Consider the following 16,041-nt stretch of genomic DNA (forward strand, 5'->3'; position numbering starts at 1 on the left):
GATTACTCTTGTACACATTATGAATAAAGATTAATTTGATTTGATTTGTTTCAATATTTTTTTCTGTGTTCATATCTTTAATGTATATTGTTTCTCTATTCTCAACTGTACCTACACTTCATTTTGTAAAATGACACTCGTTTAATTCAATAAGCAGTGATAGGATAAAACTAATGATTCTATCAAATTACTTACAATTAAGGAAATTTAAACTTTGCTTGTTTTATTTTATTTTTATTGCTGCGTGGAGCTGTGGAAACGTTCTTGTTCCGTTTTTTATAAAGAATCTAGGCTAAAATATAGGTGACCCGTATTTTTTCTACGTCAATGATGAAAGTTCCAACACTGTAAAATTTACGACTACACTACTCAGATAGCACAGACACTGTATTGCTGCTATGGAAGCCAAGAAATTAATATTTACAGTAGGCCTACTTTTGTTAAATTTGAGGTTATTTAAGGATATTGAGGTTTTATCAAATCTTTCAGAGGCCAAGGGGACAGAGCCGGGCTTAGGTGGGGGCACAGTGCAAGCATTTAGAGCGCGCCCCTTAATTACTACAAAAAAAAAACAGTATCCCAACAATAATAACTAGCAAAAGTCTCTATGCATATAATTTAGTATTGAAGTTACTGCCTCCTTTTTCTCTTCTTCATTGTTGACATAATTTATGTAAAATTCAAGGACTTAATAAAAAGTTTTGTATTTTGTATTTTGCACGAAGTGTGTGGTATGACGCCCTCGAGCCCTGTGCGACTGCACCTTTCGCACAAGACTAAGGCCGCAAGGGGATTTTAAAATCAGGAACAGGCTTAGGTGTTTGTCAAAATTATAACGTTTGTGTACTATTTCAACCCAGGCAGTAAAGTGTTGGTGTACCCAGACCACCAAACACACATACAGAAAACGCATCTTTATAAAATAATAGATTTACAGGTATATTATTGTTATATATTAGAAAGGGGGTGTAGAGTTATTTTGCACATAACATTACGAATTTAGTAACATTAGCATTAGCCTATAATCTAAAACCAAAAACTAGATAAACATTTCGATGATTGATAAAACAAAATGTTTATACAGTGTGAATTTGACTTATCTTATAGCCATGTAGCTTCCATGATTGAATTGAATTGAATTGAAAATGTCTTTATTCATATAATATACAGGGTATACATCGATTAATAATAAAGAAAAACCTATGGTTATTAAATTAGATTCAATAAATATGTATTATTAAATTCAAAATCCTTGGTGGTAAACACGGTACTGTACTAGTTTCAATTGAATCACTAAAGTATCCGAAAATATTGTAGGTTATGTTTTCGGCAACACAATTTATCTGTATGAAAACTGGCTTTCACAAATCACAATAAATTATTATGCTAATATATTGCACCATTGTGTAATCTAATATTCGAAACCATAATATTCAATATTCAACGGGTGATCCAATATTCATTAGATCAATTTTAAATCTTCTTAAGCTCAACTAACTATGCTGTGACAAATTTCAATACTGATTATTGATCAATAGCAAGTCAAGTCGTAAACATTGAGATAATTCGTGGAAAGAAAAATCACGGCAAAGTCAAGACAATAGGCGTTTCAAATGATCCACATCTAATTGTGTAAAAAACAGTGGCGCGCGCAGATGTACAAGGACCTTCAAAGTTATTATTATTTCGGACACGTAATATTTTAGAAGATATTCCTCTCTGGCATCGATGGGGTTTGGAAAACGGTCAATTTTACGCATTACCTTTGTATGGATTCAGAACTTGAACTACTAGCAATTAATTGAACGTGTTACAACTTTGTCACTTTAAAATATATTTTTATTTCATTTCACAATCTTCTTATCTCTTAGCAAAGAAATTGTAGAGGTAAAATGGCAAATTATAATTATAGAAAATAAATAATAGGCTAATTTTACCCAAAAATACCGCTATAAAAACCAGTACAGTGAATATGTACGGTACTCAAAACAAACAAAATAGGCAATTTAAAATTTATGTATAGTACAATGAAAACGCAAAGTCCAAAACTTACAATTTCCTCTTCCGGTCATGAACAGGAAAGGCCCTTCCTTGAAAACATTTTCACTAAACACCACAGTCAACTAGTCTACACAAACACAAAATAATTGTCCACCTCATGTAAAAACATTTGGGAAGATATATTAAAGAGAAGCATAGTAAAAACGCATGTAAATCTCCGTATATACAAACGGGCTCATATTTACAACTCAGAAATCAAAAGATATTTCAGTGAGTACCTCTTGTTATGGGGGCTATCCCGTGCCCATTTCCCTCTAATTTGGGTTTGTCGTTTGCACCGGGCTAAATGTGAGGCGAGCGCCGCTCAAAATGGATCCCAGCCAAGTTTAAACTAGTGCACTATGGAGGCTTCTGAGTAGTACCTACACCCGCCGCTAGGCGCAGCACTGGCGTGGATTTTTTTCAACAATTGGCATTTGTTTGCCTTCTTCGAGTTTTACTCAGCTCAAATAGCATTTTAAGACATCTGGAATACCCTTCATCTAGCGATCTAGCTTAATATAAAATTGCAGTAGGTTCAATTAAAAAATTGTATGGATCTAAAGGGTAAGTTTACTAAGAGGTTTCTCAATAACATACCTTTTTCACCCATCATCTAATTGGTTTTTACTTTTTCTCCCTTTAGCTTTAGCACTATACATTTGGAGAAAGTATAATTTTTATAAGTTTTAGGTGAAAATATACGTTTTATGCCCCCTGAACTGAAAGAAGTGATGTTAAAAGTGATATATGTGCGTCTGATTTTAATAAAATGTAATATGTTCAGGCGTCTATTTTTTAATTTTTTCCATTAAACCTTGTAAAATAATAAAGAAAAATTTGGAATTTTCATAAAAATTGCCCTCATGATTTATTAAAATCTTGTTCAACCTCCAATGCTGTAAAAACGGTGTCTAGCTTTTGTGATTTCCCCATAAAATATCGTAGTTCAGCTAGTAAGCTCATTCGCTTACTAGGTAGTACCTCTGCTTGCCTATGATAGGATGAGAGTTGTTGACAAGCCAATGGGAGAAAGTATATGTGTCAGTTCAGTTTGCTGATAGTACTGTTTATTATTAATAGTTGTAACCTGATTGAGAATAAATAACTTTGTAATGTAAGGTAGATCTAAAATCAACAGAATATTAAAAATATTATTCGAAATATTCTGAGTTAGTAGTGGTATTAATCTAATAATTGTTTCAAAAACCTTCTTGTGTTCACGCATTAAAACACTCACTAGCCTAATAACTTTCTTGTGTTACTACATAAAGATAGAATACCAGAAAGTACCTGTAAAGCAAGATATCTAAACGAACATGACACTGTATTTCTTGAAGAAAATAATAAATAAAGAATTTGGTCTATTGTCTACTATTAAAACATTCATTATATTCGCTACATTACTGTGAAATGAAATCACGTCCTGTTTTCGTTTTATGTTATCCACTACAAAAATACATCATTATAACGTAAAAAGAATGTTTACTATACAATATTAGGCTAATCTATACTAGTACTAGCTATTATATAAAAATCTAATGGTGTCTGTCTGTATGTGTATTACTAATAGGTACAAAAACTAATGAACCAACTGGGCTTAAATTATACAAAAATTAGCTACCATACAAAGGACCATTATAGGACTATTCACATTTCGATACTGACCGTAGGCTTTGCCCCTTTTGCTTTAAAAGTTACGAGGTGAACATTTTAAAAGTAAATATTGATTGGTCTCCATGGCTGTGATGAGAACACTAACAATGTTTGTTTACATTTGCTTTGACATTTAAATGTAAACAAGAAGAACTGCTAAACTGCATATTTCACAATTTCAGACAGCTGATACAAAGAAATTAAATATAATATTTTCCATAACTATATGAGGTACGTTTATTTTAATCTAACCTTATATCATGGATTATTTATTCTAAAATTATGTCAATGATTATAGAAAAAAAATTCTATAACCGTTGCTGTATCAACTCCGGCTCTGCTTTGGATTTTTTAATGCGTCAAAGTTATAAAAATAATGTTATTGATATGTTTTCATGGAAACAGTATTAAAATTACAAAGTATAGATGTTTCATATGAATTTGGAGGCTAAACTGCTTCACATGTGTTATATTAACTTAACATAACTTGCACATCACATTGTTTTTTATATGTATATTTAGGTAAATTGAGTTATTGTGTTTTGCTAAACCTATGCTTAAATTAAACTAAAGAATATCATCAATAACTAAATTGTACGTTGATTTTTGTTTTCTAAAATCTGTTGTATATATGTAACTATATTTAATTATCAAATGCTAATACCAAATACTCTTATTTTATCTTAACATAGCTTTCAGTTAACATTTACTTTATTTAATACATTTATTGTTTGTGTTTTGCCACACCACTGATTAAATTAAACCAAGGAAAATATGAATGCGTTCACAGTTTGTTAATAGACAAACTTGAAAAATATGGAATAAAAAACAAGGGAACTAAATTGGTTTTCTACATACTTGAGGGATGGATATAAAAGGACTAAAATTATCAAATTTGGACATACTATAAATTCTAGTTGGGAAAAAGTTGAAGTAGGGGTGCCTCAGGGATCAATATTGGGCCCCTGTCTATTTCTAATTTATGTAAATGACCTACCAAATGTGTCAAAGATGGATATCATTCAGTTTGCAGATGACACAATGATGTTATGTAAGGGACCCAATGTTGAATCCCTGCAGCACACAGTAGATACAGAATTGGCCGCTTTAAGTGACTGGTTTAGAGTAAATGGGCTCTCCTTGAACATGGACAAGACTCAAGTAGTTAATTTTCGATCAGATCATAGAAATAGTTTAAAACAGACCACTTTTACAAATCATCAGTTAATGTCTGAGGAGACAGTCAATTTTTTGGGTATTCATATAAACGAAAATTTTGACTGGCTTCCTCACATTGACAAACTACAGAAAAAACTTTCTTCAGCAATATTTTCTCTCAAAACAATTTCTCAAGTTACAGATACTAAAACTCAATTAACAGTTTATCATTCATATTTTTCATCTTTAATGTCATACGGAATACTTGTCCGGGGAAATTCTTGCCATGGTAAGAAGATTTTTAGGCTTCAAAAGAAGGCACTTAGAATCATAGCTAAAGTACCCCGAAGAAGTCCATGCAAAGTCATCTTTCAGGCTTTTAGCGTTTTGACATTTTATGACCTGTATATTTTAGAAGCATTATTTTGGGTATTCAACAATTTGTCCATTTTCAGGGAGGGTCACACAAACCATAGGTATAACACTAGACATAAGAACCTAATTAAGCCCACTAGCCATAGATTATCACTATTTGAAGCATCACCTCAATATATTGGACCAAAATTGTATAACTTGATTCCTGATCATTTAAAAAACATCGCAAATCCAAAAAAGTTCAAACAAAAATGTAAAGAATGGTTATTGACAAAAACATTTTATTCTTTAAATGAATTTTTAAGTGGAAATTGGGAGGGTTAAGTGTTGAAATTATTTTATTTGGATTTATTACTATTTAGATTTAAGTATTATAATGCATTGACAAATGTCCTGTCATTTTATGATGTAATGGCATTCTGTAAATAAATAAATAAATATCATAAAACTAAGCAGTACACAGTGTTTTTTGTTTCTAAAATCAATGAAATATCTGTTACTATGTTTACTTAATGGTAAGTGTGAAAATGTAAAGGCAATGGACAATGGAACTGATTAAAAAACCGAGTTTGTATATTAAGTTGTTTGTTTATATTTTTGTAGAGTAGAATCAGAGATGCAATGAAACATATACTGTGTATTTGCTATTACATTTTTTAGCCCTTGATGCTTTGATAATTGTGAGTGAAGAAACTGAACATAGAAGGATTTGTGATTTAATATAAAGAAGAGTGAAATTTAACAAAATGTTCATTAAAATTTAATAATTAGTATTTTTGCTACTTCAAAATTGAAATTAAAAATGTCAATAATCAATTTATTTATTTTTATTTATGACCTGTATATTTTAGAAGCATTGTTTTGGGTATTCAACAATTTGTCCATTTTCAGGGAGGGTCACACAAACTATAGGTATAACACTAGACATAAGAACCTAATTAAGCCCACTAGCCATAGATTATCACTATTTGAAGCATCACCTCAATATATTGGACCAAAATTGTATAACTTGATTCCTGATCATTTAAAAAACATTGCAAATCCAAAAAAGTTCAAACAAAAATGTAAAGAATGGTTATTGACAAAAACATTTTATTCTTTAAATGAATTTTTAAGTGGAAATTGGGAGGGTTAAGTGTTGAAATTATTTTATTTGGATTTATTACTATTTAGATTTAAGTATTGTAATGCATTGACAAATGTCCTGTCATTTTATGATGTAATGGCATTCTGTAAATAAATAAATAAAAAAATAAATAAAATTAATAGATATGTAAGATGAAGGTAAATCATGTATGTCAAATGTTTTATTCGAAGATTTGGTAAGTTTTTCTCATATCAGCCTACACAAGATTTAAAATTAATCAAAACCAAAATGGTGGTATCCACTACTTGCCAGATTTAAAAGTCGTATAACTTAAACGTTTCTATTAAGGCTATAAAAGTTTAATTTTGTTTCTAAAGCATTGGCGGATGTGTAACTATTATATGCAACAGATGTAAAGATTAAAATGTTTCTATTTTGTGTCCTCTTCCCATTGCAAAGCACGGGTACAACAGCTAGTATTTACTATATTTCTTTATTTTTCTAACACAAACAAACATTTTCCTACAGTTACCTAACAATGTACATGTTCTCTCACTGATTTGAGAAAGCAAAGTGGCCAATTCGCTCATCAGTGAGACAATGTTAACATTGTCTCACTCTAATTACTTTGTCTCACTCCAGATTTGCAACGTGAAGGCACGAAATAGTGAGCGCGTAACATGCAGGCACGTGAGTAAGGATTTCTCTCGAGTGAGTCAATTGCTCACTTTTCTCACTAGTTGCACGAATAACTATTGTTATGTTATTGTTTCCTCAACTGTTCAATTTGCAATATTGGATTTTTCCAACACAGACAAACAAATATTTGTTATTGCTTCTTCAACTGTTTAATTTGTAACAACCAAAATTGTATATCAATGTAAATTTGAACTTTTAACAGAAGACCTAACCAGAAAAAATCCTATTTCTTTTTAAATTTTCTTAACGTATAAAGAAATATTCCAACTATTTTTAATTTAAAAATAATTAGTTTTTGTAGTATAGCAAAAGGATATGTACAAAAACACGAGTAAAAGTAGGTAATTACATTTTCTCGACCATTAAGTGCTGGATGAAATCTCACACTTCAAACAATATGGTCTCAAATGACTCACCTACTCTTTTTATGAATGAATTTCATGTGTTGATATTTAGGTTAACTTTTACAGCTACAAAGCGATCTTTGAAAGGTAATAGCATTCTTCATAACAAGGAGTAGAAAGTGAGTCATTACAATCATATTTCAGACCATATGTTTAAGTGTGAGATTTTCAATTTTCAGTTTTAGCTTGAAGGTTGAAGGAAGTTTTGAACACAATTAAATTGCACGATTTGTGCAAGGCCCCCCTTTATTCATAATTTATTTGCTAAGCATTAATAAATATGTCTAGAAAATTGATTCTTGATATATATAATTTAAAATCAGATTTTAGTAAAAACTTCCCTTATGACTTTTATTAAAATCTTGCACAATCCCTAATGCTGTAAAAACTGTGACTCCAACACTTTGCAACGTGAACTAAGTGATTCTGAATGCAATACATTTTCAGGAAACCCCTACTGTTAAGTTACTTACTAACCTTAATTTAATTTTCGAGAGAACCTCTATTATCTAGAATGTGGGAATCCTCCAGTTGTAGAATCACCTGATGGGAGGTGACTGATAAACCCGAGCGTGAGATCAGGTAATTTACCTTGACTGCTTCGTATCACTGATTGAATGGTACGAACATCTAACTGATATGTTAACTGCTGTTTAACCTGTTTACTTCATCTTTAATAGTAAATGATATGTGTATTTTACTTATGATCCATACCAATTCAATAATATTCCCTTCTATTAAACATTAAACATTTTTAAATATCTGTATTCAGTTTAAACTTAGGATAAATTAATAAATTAAAGAGTAGATGAGAAATTTTAAAGAAACATTGGCAGACCCAACTTCTTGTAAACGTCTTTTATCCTTTGCAAAATCTATTCATATTTTTAATAAACAACGGCTGCACTGCGCCGCCAGTGGCGAGCAGTCGTTTGTGGGATTTCAGTGCCTGGTTCAAATCACACCAAATAACCACTGGATTTGATTTAAATGATAATGATTTAACCCTTAGGTCTAGCCTAAAAATGTGAAACAACGATCTTGGGTAGAACCTAGCGTACTGGGCCAGAAAAAAAACAAAAAAGACTGCACCATCAGTCTAATTGGTCAGCGTTGTAAATAAAAAAAATAATGCTTCAGAAAAATTTGTACATGGTGACATTTAGTAAGGGGGAATCATACGCAAAAAGTAATTCTTTATAATGTTTTTTTACCGTAGTACTCATGGTAAGACCTGGACGCGGGACCGATTTTTTTTTTCGTTTTGAGGTCCCTAGAGGCCAAAAACACCATCCGTTCAAATTCATATATATTTATATATTTATATATATATATATATATATATATATATATGTGTCCGTTAGCACGATAACTCGAGCAAAAATGATCCGATTTTGATGAAATTTGGTACAAACGTGTAAACCTACATTTATTCTAACGAGTTCGCGATCCAGCATGATCGGACTATGGGAACGGGGGTTTACGGGGGGTTTTATGGGGTAAAAATATGTTTTTCCCATTTTTGACCCAAAAAACATAAAATTTAGCAATTTCTTTCCAAACCATTTTGTAGAGATTAAAAAAACAAATAATTTAGTATATTGAAGCGTTATTATGCGCCTAATGGTTACGGAGAAAATTCCAAAAAATTGTAAATTTAAAATTCCCATGTTATTATTATGGAGAATAAGTAAACTGTTGTAGTTTGCTTGTTTATGAACATATTTTGATCAAATGTGGAAAATGTTTTTATTTTTTACTAACTATTAACATTTTACAAAATAACAGTTTTACCCTCCCTGATGCAGCAAACCTAAGTACTTGTTAAAATAATTCTATTTAAATCGGGAATAAATGTTATATTTTTAAGTAGACATTTCAGTATAAATCCAATCAGTCAAATGGAAATTCGCCTAGTCTGCAGGTTTGCTGCGGCGGGGGTATTATATTCTGTTACTTCCTGAACAAAATGACACCTTATTAATAGTTCAAAAAAACCATAGCCTTAGAAATAATTTTTTGAATGAACTTGGTCGTTTTTCCTTACATTTGAGTAATAAGTAAACTATAGTAATCTCGACTTTTAAATCCGTTTCCCCAGAAACAATTTTATCCCTGTAATACATATGTCCTTTTTTCTCAGGAACTATAAGAGATAACCATGAAATTTTCAAAGAATATATTCAAAGTTATTTCACAGAAGTGGTACCAAATTTAATAGAGTACTCTACCTAAGAAAAATTTTACTGCCATTTATACACAAAAAAGTGAAATTAAAGGTATATTTTAAAAAAAGTTTGGACTTAAAAATGTTATTGAAAGTAAATAATTTTGGTACCAGTTTTATATTAAAGCATGAATTATAACCTTAAAAAATTAGGTTGATAGCTCTAAGCTCTAGGGGTTTATAAGCGAATGTGACATTAAGGTTGCTAATTTTATATTTTTACCATAGGGCGTATGATGCCCCCTTTTAAGTGCAAATAATCTGAAGATGCATAAATTGAGGCAAAATGACCATCAGTGACTACTGAACAACAACATCAAGAACAACGAGGCAACTACCAAATAAAAAAAGGCAACTTAAATCAAAATGATGATCTTTTCAGACGGAAGCTAGTTGGCGGGCAGGTTACCTTACCCCAGGTAGGTAACTTGAAATACACTAGAGGAGGTGGGTAACCTGCCTGTTCTACTGGCCTTGTGTAAACACAGCTTAAGTAAGTATACACTCTTTCAAATTAGTAGTTTTATTACCGTATAAAGTTACACGATTTGGGAGTATTAAATAACACCGCTTCATACATAAAAAGTAAATTTATTTTTCCCCCTTTATTATAACTTCTCTGATAAAAGTATTAGGTTTACTGGTATAAAACAACTTTAAAAATGGACTTGAAATACATTTAAGTTCACATTTGGTATTTGGTAACTAAAAATCTGCTACGGAGTAATATTTGTACGTCATGCACATAATTAGCACGGCACATAATCAACGATGTAGGCTAGGCCTACTTGACATACAATAAAAAGTGAGTTCATAAAATAAGATACTACTTAAAAGCATATTACCTACATAAATCAATTAGTGATATAGATGTTAAGATAAGACAGATGTGTTATAGGTATCTAGGATGTGGAATTTGACATATATGAAGAAGATTGCATACAAAATGCAGGATATATTTTAGACAAAATTTGTTATTTGTATTGATTGTAAAAATGAATTTAGCAGGGCAAATATTTTGTATTCCTACAAGTACGGTACGTAGAAATAATTATCAGGTTCTCAGAAACTCAACTATAGTACTGTAATTAAAATTTTGTTTTAGAATAATCAAAATTAAATTTTAATTAAGTTTGAATTCAATTTGTAAGTCACTACAGTACAAACAATAACAAGCACAAAAACAACAAAATGACAAGTAAGTTGTAAATATTGTAAGTAAAAAGTAAAAAAATAAACACATTATTTACAAAATTACCCACATATTTTTTTTTTAATATAAAATAAAACACTTGTAACAACAATAATTATTTGTTAAATGAAAACAACATAAAATAAGAAATCAAACATCAACAACTTTACACAAACTTTAATTAATTTTTGTTTTGTAAAATAGTCATAGTTTAGTATAATATCTTAAAACTCAAATTAATTTAAGTAGTAGGTAAAACTATAGATATAAAACATCTCCCTTAGTACATTTCTCATCCTTATTGAACAGCTAAGGACGATTTGATTGTTAGTTCTGTACGGTGTAGGCCTACTGCAGAGGTTGTGGTTTGTTTAAAATGTTTGTTCTTGTTTAAACTTTTTTTGTTTAATGTTAAACCTTGTTTAACAAAATCATATGATCAATCATAAACAATAACTCATCCCCTAGTTATATAACCAAACAGTAAAGCACAAATCAAGAAATTAACTCTAAAATAATAGAAACAAAATGTCGTCGACACTAGCGCCCAATGTACATACTAGTCACGATAAACGAGCTTCAAAATTTACAATGAGATTGCCTACAATGGTGTCTACTTGTGTTGGTTAGTCTATGGTAAAACAATAGTCAAAGGTAAAACCTTGTAAGATTATTGGTCTTTAAAGCTATATTCATATATCAGTGTATATTAGAAATATATCAGATATTAATAAAAAGTACAAAATAGCCCTGGTGTAGGCCTACTCTTGTAAAAGTACTAAAATATATGAACAAATAATAAATACATTTAAACCTTTAGTGTAAATATGCTTCATATATAAAGATTCTAAAATTTTCAAGTAACATACAGTACAATGATCTGTTAACATGTTTGTAAAACTGTAAGTCATTACACTCTTCTTAACCTCATATTTTGGCACTTTGTTCCTTAATTATAAATAATTAATAAATAAAAATACTTTTAAAAAATGTCACGTTTTTAAACACACTAAAAAGTAGAAAATAATTTATAAATATGTAGAGAGAATAAATACTTGCAAGATTTAAAACCAAAAACGTGGCACATGCTAATTTACAATTAACTTCACCTATTGAACTATTATGATCAAGCCCCACGTTTTTTGTTTTAAATCTTACAAGTATTCATTCTCTCAACATATTTATAAATTATTTTCTACTTTTTGTGCATTTAAAAACGTGGCATTTTTTAAAAGTATTTTTATTTATAAATTATTTTCATTAAATGATATAATATTGCATTGTCATCCATTCAAAAGCTGCTTCAAGTTTCAAGTCTCTAGCTCATAGGGAAGTTATAGTATAACTATAGTATAAAATTGATTGCAAAATTTGTACCGGACAAGAAAGCGAGCTAATAAAAATGTTTTAAAATAGTTGTATATAGCTACAACAATTACATGTGGACATTGTAGTCCCTAAGACCAACATTGCTGGAGTAAAAAGTTAGTTAAAAACTGCTACAATAATGTGCTTCTTACTGAACGATTCATCTACATGAATTGAATTTTTAAATTTTCTTTTAGTGGATAAAGTTAGATATAAAACAAAGTATTTTCAAATTTTTTATATGTAGATACATTCTACTATAATCATTTTGTTAAGAGAAGGTACAGGTAACATTCAATGGTACACTTAAGTGGTGTCCAGCACTGGTTGCTGGTGTCTAGAGCAAAGTACAACACAACAGCCCATGCCATCCTGTATTACAACACTCCCGATGGAGGAAGACCCTGTGCCCTGTACGATAGGAATTTCCCCACAGTGCTCGCCGCTCAAGCTCTTCCTTGCTACAAGTATATTTCCGGTACACCATACTACAACTGCAAGCGCACAGTCGTCCCACAAGCAAATTTCTCCAGTACCGTACCTATCTATGTGTTAACGCAGATTACAAAATTCACTGTTGATTATGTATCATTTTTGTGACGAATAAATTGATTTAATTTACAACTACATATTTGTAGGGATTCCGTCAAAAAGTCATGATGAGGCGAGAGTGTAATGCTTGTCAGGAAGTTTACGGAGAATTTCCGCTGCCTGTTCTGCAGTTAGGTCCCTCTGGTTTTGTGCCAACATTTCAAATCTGAAAAGTAACAAATGCAAGTCGTTAAGTTACTAGAGCCTTTGACTATTTCTTTGTCCTAGGACGCTAGGCACAATTGCCTGGGATTGTTTTTCACATTACTTCAGGCTAGACCTAGGGGTTGCGGCATTATCACTTGGATAAAATCCATTAGTGAATTGGCGGGGATCGAACCCGGGACCTCAGGGACTGAAGTCCCGCGCTCTAACCACTACGCCAGCTCACTCCCAAACTATAGATAGAACAAGACATTCAATTTACATGTTACATTTGTTGCTAGTTTTTAGAATGAACTTAGTTAAGTTGAAACTCCAGTGCTCTGCTATTAATTATTATGGTTTCAATATTTACAATACTAAGATGGACTGATCAGTGTGACAGTATCATTTTTACCTGTTGAAGCATAAAGAAGAAAATGGAATGAAGGTGTAACTCTAACCATCAGTAAAAGCTAGAGCAAAAGACTTATTGACTCTGTTTCCCTTATTAAAGTCTTTTTAGATTATTACATACCCAACCATAAACTTCTTGACAGTAGCCGATCTTAGAAGAGGGGGGAAATAAATACCATGGAACACCCAATGGCGACTGTCGTCCATTCTTGAGCCAGTTGGGGCTCCTATTTGAAAGACAATTAAATTAAAAATCACAATAGCAAATAGTAGGGTAGATATTAAAAGCAGTGCTCGATTTGTGGGTGAACCGTAGTCTGCACCGGAGTTCCGGTACCTCTCTTTCGAAAAGATTAAAAATATTGGCAAAAATAGTGAAATCAAATTAAACAGGTTACAGTTCTGGCTTCTAATTTTTTACAAACCGAGCACTGATTAAAAGTATACAATCATAGAAAAAACAAAGATTTTACCATACAAACTGATCTATTTAAACATTGACAAAGAATTTTTACGTTTAATAGACCTATATTAAAAACAAATGTTGTAGGTTTTAAGACATTTTGCGTAAAGCGTCATTGACTAGTCTTGTCCTAGCTGAAGCCTGCTTTGTTGTGTGTTTCATTCCCATTTTTTACCCTAAAAACAAAAAAATTAGCAATTCCTTTTTTAGACCTTAAAAAAAAGAAATAACTTTATATATTGAAGCGCTGTTGTATGTGTTAAATAGGTAAAAAATAAATCTAAACATAAACAAAAAACTGTAAACAAAGTATTTTAACATGTGATTTCATATATTACCCCTGCCCGGGCTGATTTTCTAGACCCGGGCTGATTTATTACACCCCGGCCAACCGGGCTGGTTTTCTACAACCGGGCTGGTTTTGTAACCCGGGCTGATTTTGTACACCCGGGCAAACCGGGCTGGTTTTCTACAACCGTGCTGGTTTTCTACAACCGTGCTGCCCGGGCTGATTTCCTGCATCCGTGTTGCCCGGGCTGATTTTCTACAGCCAAGCAACCGGGGCTGGTTTTCTACAACCGGGCTGATTTTTTACACCCGGGCGACCTGGGCTCATTTGTAAAACCCGGGAAACCCAGACTTATTTTGTACACCCGGGCAACCCGGGCTTATTTTATACCCTCGAGCAATCCGGGCTTATTTTGTACACTCGGGCTATCCGGGCTGGTTTTCTACAACCGGGCTACCCGGGCTGGTTTTCTACAACCGGGCTGCCCGGGCTGGTTTTCTAAACCTGGGCAACCCGGGCTGGTTTTCTACACCCGGGCTGATTTTCTACACCCAGGCTGGTTTTCTACAACCGGGCTGCCTGGGCTGATTTTCTGCACCCAGACTGATTTTTCTAACCTGGGCAACTCGGGCTTATTTTGTAAACCCGGGCTGCCCGGTCTGATTTTCTGCACCCGGGCTGATCCTCTACACCCGGGCAACCCGGGCTGGTTTTCTTAACCCGGGCTTATTTTGTACAACCAGCCAACCCGGGCTGGTTTTCTACAACAGGGCTGCCAGGGTCCGCTCTAATGATCGTGGCGGTTAAATATTCCCCCCTTGAGTATGCTGATGATGAATAAATTTTTTTTTCAATTAGGGTAAATTGAAGAGAGAGCCAAGAGCTTGGAAATGCACCAGGTAGCAGAATAAAACCCGGGCAACCTGGGCTGGTTTTCTACAATCGGGCTGCCCGGGCTGATTTTCTGCATTCAGGCTTATTTTTTAAACCCAAGCTGCCCGTGCTGATTTTCTACACCCGGGCAACCTGGGCTGGTTTTCTTAACCCGGGCTGATTTTGTTAACCCGGGCCCATTTTGTCAACTTGGGCTGATTTTCTACACCCGGGCTGCTCGGGCTGATTTTCTACACCTGGTCTGCCCGGGCTGATTTTCTACACCCGGGCAACCCGGGCTAGTTTTTTAAACCCGGGCAACCCGGGCTGATTTTGTAAACCCGGGCTGCCCGGGCTGATTTTCTACACCTGTGCTGATTTTTTACACTAGGGCAACCCGGACTTATTATGTACACCCGGGCAACCCGGGCATATTATGTACACTAGGGCAACCCGGGCTTATTATGTACACCCGGGCAACTCGGGCTTATTATGTACACCCGGGCAACCCGGGCTTATTATGTACACCCGGGCAACCCGGGCTGGTTTTCTTAACCCGGGCTTATTTGTAAAGCCCTGGCAACCCGGGCTTATTATGTACACCCGGGCAACCCGGGCTGGTTTTCTTAACCCGGGCTCATTTGTAAAGCCCTGGCAACCCGGGCTGCTCGGGTTGGTTTTCTACAACAGGGCTGCCCGGGTCCGCTCTGATGATGGCTGTTCAAGTATCTCGGGATGGTCATAAAACTCGTGGCGGTTCAATATTCCCCCCTTGAGTATGCTGATGATAAATAAATCTTTTTTTCAATAAGGATAAATTGAAGAGAGAGCCAAGAGCTTGGAAATGCACCAAGTAGCAGAATAAAACCCGGGCAACCCGGGCTTATTCTGTACACCCGGGCTGCCCGGGCTGATTTTCTACACCCGAGCTGCCCGGGCCTGTTTACCTCAACCCAAGCAACCCGGGCTGATTTTCTACACCAGGGCAACCTGGGCTGGTTTTCTTAACCCTGGCTGATTTTGTAAACCCAGGCTGCCCGGGCTGATTTTCTACACCTGGG

The 16,041-nt window shown here is 33.6% G+C and overlaps 2 protein-coding genes across 8 annotated transcripts in view; both read right to left on the reverse strand.

Annotated features, from left to right (window-relative positions):
- The window catches only part of LOC128988798 (myosin-2 heavy chain), a 65,512-nt gene extending 63,135 nt beyond the window's left edge, over nucleotides 1–2,377 (reverse strand). For 2 of the 4 annotated variants that reach the window (XM_054410453.1, XM_054410451.1), the window contains exon 1: nucleotides 2,054–2,343. The gene's annotated coding sequence lies outside the window, so the exon portion shown is untranslated. Of the gene's footprint in view, nucleotides 1–2,053 lie in introns of all 4 variants that reach the window. The other 2 variants (XM_054410452.1, XM_054410454.1) reach the window with 2 other exon arrangements.
- Nucleotides 2,378–10,217: 7,840 nt separating this feature from the next.
- LOC128989638 (probable galactose-1-phosphate uridylyltransferase) overlaps nucleotides 10,218–16,041 on the reverse strand; it is a 47,731-nt gene continuing 41,907 nt past the window's right edge. For all 4 annotated transcript variants that reach the window (XM_054411589.1, XM_054411587.1, XM_054411591.1 and 1 more), the window contains 2 exons: nucleotides 13,477–13,582; nucleotides 10,218–12,963 (listed from right to left, as the gene is read on the reverse strand). In XM_054411589.1, coding sequence (XP_054267564.1) covers nucleotides 12,861–12,963; nucleotides 13,477–13,582 — 209 coding nt within the window. In that variant the 3' untranslated portion in view covers nucleotides 10,218–12,860. The remainder of the gene's footprint in view (nucleotides 12,964–13,476; nucleotides 13,583–16,041) is intronic.

This window comes from Macrosteles quadrilineatus, unplaced genomic scaffold (genome assembly GCF_028750875.1).
Source record: "Macrosteles quadrilineatus isolate MER2022 unplaced genomic scaffold, UCM_ALF_1.0 Scaffold_3__2_contigs__length_128488019, whole genome shotgun sequence".
Lineage (NCBI taxonomy): Eukaryota > Metazoa > Arthropoda > Insecta > Hemiptera > Cicadellidae > Macrosteles > Macrosteles quadrilineatus.